We start from the raw sequence: 9,380 nt of genomic DNA, 5'->3' as shown, positions 1-9,380 counted from the left end.
AGCCTCATTAAAGCCTCAAGTCCATCCAAATATAAGCCCATCTTGGTGTCCAAGAAGGGGGCCGGTCCAATGCTTGGTGACCAAGCAAGGGCCGACCACATCCTCTTCCAATAGGGGCCGACCCTATTGTTTGATGAACAATTTATTAGGGGTCGGCCACATTATTCAAATAAGGAGGGGTGTTTTGAATTTTTAAAATCTTCTCTTTGTAGAAAACTATAAGTTTTAAAAGAGATATTTTAATTTCAAAAACTTTCCTTATTTGAATTAGGCCATATGTTTTCAAAGAAATTTTAAAAGATTTTAAAACTTTCCTTTTTTAACCATCCTCATGGTTTAAGAAAAAAAAGGAAGATAAGTTTTAAAATTTAAATTTTCTATCACCATGTTAAAAAAAGAAATTTTATAAGAGAAGTTTTAAATTTTAAAATATTGTTTTAATTTTTAGAACTTTCCTTTTTTAACTCCTACTTTAGGAAAAAGAGCTTGTAAAATTTTATAAGAGTTTTTCTTCGTGTAAAATTTTATAAAAAAAAATATTTCCTTCCTCTTATAGGGGCCGGCCACCCTTGCTTGGTGCCCAAGCAATGTGGCCAGCCAAAACAATTAAAATAAAATCATCATCCAACTAATTTGGAGATTGATTCAATCAAGAGAAAAGAAAAGGAAAAATAAAAGGGAAAAGGAAAAACTCTTGGAAGATTTTAATTTTTGTAAAAATTCTTCCCTTATTTGCCTTGGGCAAGTATTATAAAAGAAGGGGTGAGAAGGCTTCATGAGACAACTCTTATTCTCTTGCTTGGAGATCTCTTGGTGGCCGACCCTCTCTCTTCACCCTTTCCCTTTGCTCTCTTCTCCTTGGTGGTGGTGGCGGCCGGATTTTAGAGGAAGAGGAAGGAAGCTTTTGGGTGGTGTTCATCTTGGAGGATCGTCTCCCACACGACATCCAAGGCGAGGCGAGGAATACGGCAGAAGATCTCGAGGTTATTAGTTTACAAAGAGAAGGTATAATTAGCAATTATTTTCCGCATCATGCTAGTTATTTCTTTTTGTAAGAATTCCAAACATAAGAGGCATTAGATCTAGTTTTTGAAATTAGTTTTTCGAGTTTGTGTTTTCTTCTTTTTCGAATTTGTGATTCAAAATTTCTTTTTGGTTAACCTAGAGTTATTTAAGGAAATTAAATATTAGCTTTCCTTAAAAGGCTTTGTCTAGGCGGTGGTGGTTGCTCCCATATCCAAGAAGGCCATGTTCCTCGCCATGCAGTCCTAGAATCCAATTTTGGAAATTAATATTTAATGGAATTAATAACATAGGTGGATTTGAATCAATAGTGTTAAGTTCCGCTTGCGATTCAAATCCAAACCATTAAGAACAAATAAGTTAAATTTGGAATCAATGATGTTAAGTTCCATCTGCGATTCCTAATTTAACTTCTAAAGAACACAATAGGTTATTTAAGGAAAGGTTCGACACTTGTATAAAAAATTTTGTACAGTGAAACCGGTACGTTTTCCTAGGACTAACCAATAGGAATGTATACTAAAAGCTTAGCTTTTTGTATAAATATTTATTTAGAATTAAGAATCACATTGGTCAAATGTCTACATTTATGCTAAGTGTAGTTGTCCATTTAATTTATATTGTAGATAACATTGTGTGAGGAGACACACAATGGATCATATTATCAGTTCCTTATAAATTATAAATAGTAGCCCACAACCAAGATGGAATGGGACAAACCATTGGAGTGGTTATAGTGTAATTTGGTATTACTTTATCTTAACTATAAAATTACCACTACAACAAAAACCCTCATAGACATCAGTGGAACAACAACGGTTTTAAGCAAAAACTGATGTCTTTGAGTATTTTACACCGATTTTTCCAAAAATCGGTGTCTATGAGCGCAGATTTTCGCTCATAGACATCGATTTTTTTAGCCGATGTCTATGAGCGCCTTTTTTTCATTAATAGACACCGATTTTAACCGCGGTTTTTAAAACCCGGTGTCTATGAACCAAAATTCTGGCGGACATTCTTAGCGCACTTTCTTTTGGGCTTCTGCTCGCCCACCATAAATCGAAACCCTAATCCTCCGTATCCTCCTTTTAGGAGTTACCATTTGAAAGACGAGCAATGGATCTCTCGACGGCGATGTGGACGGCGGCAGTCATCGGCGTTGTCACGGTCTACTAGTTCGTGTGGGTGATGGGCTCGGTGGAAATGAAAGGCAAGCGGACAGTGAACCTTAAGATGGGATCGATCATGCGGGATAAGGTGCAGGACAAGTACAAGCAGTACTGGTCCTTCTTTCTCCGCTCCAAGGAGGGCATTGCCCCCCGCCACGTCTGATGACGATAACGTCCCTACCTTCATCGATGTAACACCCACGAAATGCTAAGCTATGTCTAGGAGTATTTTTTTTAAAAATAAAAGAGAAGGAAAAATAGAAACCAAAATAGAATAAGAAGAGGTGATGCCAAGGATTGAACCTTGAACCTCCCACAAGTAATAGAGTTAAAGTAGTGGATGGAACCACTAGAGTAATGAATGATAAGTGAATAAAAGAGAATGGAAATGGTAGTTAAAGGAGAGAAGATGATTAAGTAAAAAGAGCAAGAGAAAACCAAGTTGCTTACCTTCTCTTCCTCTTGGTTAAGAGAAGAAGCAAGCAAAAGATAAATTGCCTACTTCCCTCCCTCTCTCTATTTTCGTGGGATTAAAGGAATGAGGGAAAAGAGGAGTTGAGGGAATGAATGAAGACATGCTTCATTTACATAGGAATAAATAGGATTGGGAGAAGAAAAGCAAGGGATTAAATTCTTCTTCTTCCTCCTTCTTTCTCCTTCTTCATTCTCCACCGAAACCAAGAGCCCTCCCTCTCCTCATTCCAAAAGCTAAGCTAAGGTTCCTCTCCAATAAAACTAATTTACAAGAAGAAGCCTTCAAGATCTACCCCTTCCAAGCAAGAGAAACAAAAAGGAAGTGCAAGAAGAAGAAGCTCTCTCCTTCCTTTGCACCTAGGGTACCTTTTTCCTTAAGAAAAACCACAAGCGAAAGGAGGTAAGTTTCCCTCACCTGTGGTACAATAGCTTGTGTATTTTCTATGAGATTTGGTTGCCTAAAAACCTAGGATACCTTCATGGAATTTTCGGCCAAGACAAGAAGGACCTAGGAAATGTAAAGACCCAAATTTGACATGCTCAATATGTTTCTTGTAACATGTATCTTATGGTAGAGGATTTATCTAATATTCACATGCTAGAATGTTTGGTTAGAACTTAGAGTCATGTCCCTAGACTCTCGGCCAAGCATGAATAAAGGAAATAGGTAAGTTAAGACTCAAACCAAGCATGCCATGATTTTTACCTAAGATAAGATAAGGAGTTAACATGATATGCTCATGCTTGTATGTTGATTTGAACTTTATTTCATGCTCATGAACATTCGGCCATGGTAGGTTTTAGGGTCTAGAAGAACTTTAAACCTAAACTAAGCATGCCATGATGTTCCTTAAGACAAGATATGTAGTTAACATGATATGCTCATGCTTGTATATTGATTAGAATTTTATTCCATGCTCATGAACATTCGGCCATGCTAGGTTTTAGGGTCTAGAAGAACTTTAAACCTAAACTAAGCATGCCATGATGTTCCTTAAGACAAGATATGTAGTTAACATGATATGCTCATGTTTGTATGTTGATTAGAATTTTATTCCATGCTCATGAATATTCGGCCATGGTAGGTTTTAGGGCCTAGGAGAACTTTAATCCTAAACTAAGCATGCCATGATGTGACGTTCCTTAAGACAAGATATGTAGTTAACATGATATGCTCATACTTGTATGTTGATTAGAATTTTATTCCATGCTCATGAATATTCGGCCATGGTAGGTTTTAGGGCCTAGGAGAACTTTAAACCTAAACTAAGCATGCCATGATGTTCCTTAAGACAAAAAATATGAAGTTAACATGACATGCTCATGCTTGTAGGTTTGTTTAGAACTTTTCATGCTTTATGAACTTTCGGCCACAACTAGTTTAAAGGCCTAGGAAACTAAGAACCCAACCTAACTATGCTTATGATGTTCCTTGTAATAAATGCTATGAAATTGGTTTAGGGTTTTTCATGCTTTTATGCCACATGAAACCTAGTCCCATGATTAACAAGTTTCGGCCATGGTAGGTTTATAAGCTTAGGAAACCTAGAACCTAAACTAAACATGCTTATGAGGTTCCTTATGACATATGATATGATATTGGGTTAGGGTTCATATGCTTGTATGTTGATTTTTAACCAAATGTGATGCTTGACGGTATTCGGCCATGACAAGTTTATAAGCTTAGGAAACCTAGAACCTAAACTAAACATTCTTATGATGTTCCTCACGATTTATGATATGATATTCGTTTAGGGTTCACATGCTTGTATGTTGATTTTTACCCAATGTAATGCTTGATAAGATTCGGCCATGACAAGATTTCTAAGCTTAGGAAACCTAGAACCTAAACTAAGCATGCTCATGATGTTCCTTGTGATACATGATACGATATTGGTTTAGGGTTCACATGCTTGTATGTTGATTTTTAACCTAAGTCACAACTATATGTTTCGGCCACTATATGATATTAGGGTTAGAGACCTAAATATGATTCCCATGTGTCTCACATGCAATGTTTTCATGATATGATAAGAGCTTGCTATGCTTCTATGTTTAATTATGTATGCTCATGATCTATGCATGTTGATAACCCTTATGATGTGTTGTGTGCCCAAATATGCATGCTATTTATGATGAGCTGTGTGCCAAATTATGTATTCTTTTATGATGAGTTGTGTGCCCAAACTATGCATGTATTTATGATGTGCTGTGTGCCCAAATTATGCATGCTATTATGATGAGCTGTGTGCCCAAATTTTGTATGATATGATACGTTAAGAAATATGATGTGCATGAAATAATAAGAACCATGATATGTATGACATGCTACTTTACTTTATATGGCTTGTACCAAGGGTGGACTCCATAAGCGCCCCGGGGTCGATGGACTAAGAAACAGACCTCGTTAGGGATTGGCTCCTAAGTGCCCCTAGGTCTATGGACTAAGAAACGGGCCTAGTATGTATGCCTTGTAGGGTTCGAGACTTGCTACCTTGGACCTACATAGGACGCGCACATTTATGTATGTGGTACAAGTCGGGACCCTAATCATGTTGAGATTATGTTTAAGTATGTATGTAATAAGTTTTCAAAAGACATGTTGCATATATTTTTCATGATACATGTTTTTGAAAGTCATTTCGCATAATACTTATGACTATGTTATGATATGCCAGGATGCACTTTATGATTATGGTATGATATGCCATGATACTTATGATTATGTTATGTTATGCTAGGATGCACTTTATGATTATGTTATGATATGCCATGATACTTATGATTATGTTATGTTATGCTAGGATGCACCTTATGATTATGTTATGATATGCCATGATACTTATGATTATGTTATGTTATGCTAGGATGCACTTTATGATATGCCATGATACCTTACGATTATGTTACGATATGATGCTTCTATACATGATATATATGATGAGTTGTCTTTATGCATTATGCCTTATGAATATGCTATGATTTACGGTTTTTGTGAGTAGGAAGGATCTTACTGAGCCTTGTGTGCTCATAGCTTACTTTCCTTGTACCACAGATAAAGGCAAGGAATGGATGTACTAAGGGAGGAGCAGGAGAGGCAAGAAGGATGTGTGTAGTAGTGGCTCGGCTAAAAGAGAAAGACCTGCTTTTATCTAATACGAATTATGCTTATGTCGTTCTTTCATGACTCCATGACATTTCATCATGCTTATTAGTATTATGGCTTAAATTTATGTTAAGCATGCTATGTGACTTTATATGATAGGTAGTTAGTGATGATGATTTGAAAAGTAAAAGAAAAGTTTTAAAAAGAAAAAAAAAATATACTATAAACAAGACTTCCGCTGTTTTAAGTAGAAAAGATTATTAACAAGTAAGTAAGTAAGATAAGATAAGAAGAAAAGGATAAGTAACCCCCGTCAGCTTGAGCAGGAAGGGGCGGGGCGTTACAGTCGACACCTTCTACAACCTCGTCACAGACATCTACGAGTGGGGATGGGGGCAGTCCTTTCACTTCTCGCCCTCACTTCCTGGCCGCTCCCACCGGGAAGCCACACGCATTCACGAGGAGCCCACCGCTGATCTGAGAGATGGGGATCTCATCTTTCAGATCGTCCAGAGTCAGCAATGGCAGCACCTGGTCATCCACTTCATGTATCTCAAAAATAGGGGCATACCTACTCAGTCCCAGTTCCTTGAGCCATGACCACACTCCGCCATCCTCTTCAGAACGGCAAAACCCGTTCGGGTCAATCCATTCTACCCCATCCATATCTGAAGGGGCTTCCCCTTCCGCAACAAGACCAGTGCCCCTACTATCCGAAACCCTAACCCTTCCCCTGGTCCTCCTGCGAGACAGGCTATCAGACCCTTCCGTAAACCCATCATTTGCAGCATCCTCTCCGCCACCAGTTTTGAAATCTGTGTCTTCCATGCCTTCATCCGCCTTCAAGACCCAGTTTGATCGAACCCGCCTTGCACCCCGCCACGGCTTCGGATCACGCCGGACCTTAATTACTCCCGGCACGAGCGAGTCGAGGCTATCGTCGACAGAGAGGAGAACTCCGTTGTCGGGCAGAGTCGGAAGCAAAGGAGGGAGGGTGCCCGACCCGTTGTCACCGCGAGAGTCAAGTTTGGCAGCAATCTGACGAGTCTTAGAAGGCAGTCTATGGTGGAAATCACGGGGCTTGGCGTGATATCCGGGAGCTGAAAGCTTCCACTGTTTAGGCCACTGCATTAGGGGATCCGAGGGAATGGCAGTGGGCTGGTCGCCAATCTCCCCAAGGCGCACGCTAGGGCGACGCTGCCGCTTGGTACCGGGTAAAGGCGCGACCAGTACATCAATCAGCTCGACCGCGCCGCCATTGGACGGTGGCTCCGGTAGTTGGAGATCCTCCATCGAATCGAACGCCGGGCACTCCGCCGCTGTCCGTTCGTCCTTCTCCATCCCAAGCTCTTCGCTCAAGTTCTGACCTTTTTCTTTAGCACTCCCATCATCCCTGATTCGCTTCATGCCGTTCTTTGCCACAGATTGTAGATGCCCATCTGGAGTTGGAGTTGTTCGTGGGAATGGATATGGATGCTTCAATCCATGACCAGGCCCGGGCTCGGATAGAGAAGCTCTTGGCCGTGGATTCGCGCGGCAGCAAGTTGAAAGCTTACACTCATGTCAGAAACTTTAAGTACATCAAGTCGGTGCTTAGCGGCGTCGATGAGAACCTGCTTGACATTGGGGTGAACGACATCTTGATGGACCTTGGAATCTCATCCATGCAGGTTATTGTTCAGTTGCACTTCTCATGTTTGATGAATTGCCGAAAAGAACTTACTTTGAATCTAATAAGTTGGTAAGCTATTTAACAGGTGGATGACTCTAAAGGGGATTTAGTGTGCAAGGTGATGGACCTTTGGATATGCGCATGAATCCTCAGTTTAGAGTTCTTAGATGAACTATTTTACTTAGATTATTGAATTAGGATATAAGGCGGTGTGAGTTTTTCACCCCTGTAGTAAAGTAGAATGAATGTGATTTATTCAGTAGGTTGCTTGCCTAATTACTACTTGCCTGTAGGAAACTAAATCAGTGATTAAAGGTGATTAATCATCTCTAGTTTAAGCCATTTTGTTCTCCAAAGAAAGTATCTTTCTTCTAGTGCTCTGTCAAGCAAATGAAACATTTAATAAGAGTGTTGATGCAGGCAAGTTTGACAGCTAAAGAGATATTGAATTCTTGGCCTGCTGCGGAAGTGGGAAAGGTACTACGTGAATATGGAGAAGAAAGCAATTGGCAATTTATTCAGAATCAAATTGTTGAAGCTCGTGCACAAGGGGGATTGCATACTACAGATGAACTTGTGCATCTTGTGAGAAGAGCATCATCCAAGTCAGGAGGTATGGTTTTCCACTGACCGAACACACTTGTTTTCTCGCTCACTCAGCACTGCAACCTCTTTGGTATCAACTAATGAGAAGAACCATCTTTATTAAAGATAGCAGAGTGTTGTTTCTTGGGAGATTTGTTTAGCATGTTTGTTTAGAGTTTGGCTAGGCCATGACTCAATACTAATCTTAATTTGATTGTTTAAATGTTGGCTCCTGTTTCATAGCAAAAGGTTCATTTTGTGACTCGAAACTAAGTTTTTTTTTATTGTTTAAGTGTATTTTCTGAATTTTGAGAACCAATTTTTTTTGTACATCTACCATCAAGTATGACCCTACTTTATTAGATGCTATCATGTTTCTTTTTTTGCTTCAATTGACAATATGGTGGTTCGCAGAATCTGGAGTGTGGACAATCTGTTAAGGTTGTCTTTAATCAAATTTTGATTGTGCTGCTAGAGATTCATAAATGAATATTTGTCAATCTAATCAGCTGGTTTGGCTTAAGAATAAGATCAGTAATAGCCAACCAAATTCTAGTAAACATGCCCTCAAAAGTAACTAGAGTGGCCAAAAAGAGGGAATTAGAATTGGAGAAAGAGATGGAGATTATTAAGGATATCAATGTATATATTAGTCTCTTTCTCTCTTTCCTAACAACTTAGCTTTTAGGATAAATAGTCAGCCAATCAAATTTGAGAGAAAAAGAGAGGAGAACCTTCACTAGTGCAATTGGCGACCATGCACCACTCTTGTTGTCCGCTGTGCTGTAAGGCAGAGTTGACGGATGTAAGTGAGATATGTTAGGATCTTTATGTTCTTGAATTTGGGATCGTTTCCAAGGTTTTTCTGAAGTAAAATTGCTGCTTAGGATCTCAGCGTCCTATCATAATCGATGTTTCTGAGTTTTGTGACCTAGTGCCCTATGATTACAATAATTGGCTAGTTTGCATCAAGAAAATTCCCTGCTCTTGATAAGAAAGAAGACCATTAAATAGCTTCCTGATTATGAATACTTCATTACTTGTAAATTAACCAGATATACACTTTTCAGTTGATCTGTTACAGTAAAAGCCAGTAATAGAACTACTTAACCATCCAAATCTCCTGTACAGAGATTTAGACCCCCATCTTCATGCACATGGCTAACTGTACTGATGATGCAACATAGAAACAGGTAATTTGCTGCAGTTCCACTTAATTAACACTTTCACTGCATATCAACCCACCTTGTGTTTGCCTTCTTCATTGATTGCGTGGTGATGGTGAATTTTATAGCTTTTGCTCCTTATTGTATTATGTCTATTAGCCATGTGTATACAAAAGGCACAGTTG

General features: G+C 39.1%; 2 protein-coding genes across 2 annotated transcripts; one reads left to right on the top strand and one right to left on the bottom strand.

Annotated features, from left to right (window-relative positions):
• Positions 1-6,189: 6,189 nt before the first annotated feature.
• Positions 6,190-7,179, bottom strand: LOC121994841. Its single transcript, XM_042548749.1, has one exon. It carries the CDS (start codon positions 7,177-7,179, stop codon positions 6,190-6,192), a length of 990 nt encoding a protein of 329 aa, XP_042404683.1.
• Positions 7,180-7,235: 56 nt separating this feature from the next.
• On the top strand, positions 7,236-8,518 carry LOC121994839 (ribosomal RNA small subunit methyltransferase H-like). The gene is made up of 4 exons (XM_042548748.1): positions 7,236-7,442; positions 7,530-7,562; positions 7,865-8,029; positions 8,444-8,518. Exons 1-4 carry the CDS (start codon positions 7,236-7,238, stop codon positions 8,516-8,518), a joined length of 480 nt encoding a protein of 159 aa, XP_042404682.1.
• The last annotated feature ends 862 nt before the right edge of the window (positions 8,519-9,380 follow it).

Source organism: Zingiber officinale, chromosome 6A (assembly GCF_018446385.1).
Source record: "Zingiber officinale cultivar Zhangliang chromosome 6A, Zo_v1.1, whole genome shotgun sequence".
Lineage (NCBI taxonomy): Eukaryota > Viridiplantae > Streptophyta > Magnoliopsida > Zingiberales > Zingiberaceae > Zingiber > Zingiber officinale.
Note: the sequence above shows the minus strand (reverse complement) of the source record. Positions and strands in the feature narration are given on the sequence as shown.

Coding starts and splice junctions, on each gene's coding strand:
- LOC121994841 (XM_042548749.1), bottom strand. CDS start 7,179: ATGAAGCGAATCAGGGATGATGGGAGTGCTAAAGAAAAAGGTCAGAAC.
- LOC121994839 (XM_042548748.1), top strand. CDS start 7,236: ATGGATATGGATGCTTCAATCCATGACCAGGCCCGGGCTCGGATAGAG. Junction 7,443..7,529: donor TTGGAATCTCATCCATGCAG/GTTATTGTTCAG, acceptor GCTATTTAACAG/GTGGATGACTCTAAAGGGGA. Junction 8,030..8,443: donor CAGATGAACTTGTGCATCTT/GTGAGAAGAGCA, acceptor GGTGGTTCGCAG/AATCTGGAGTGTGGACAATC.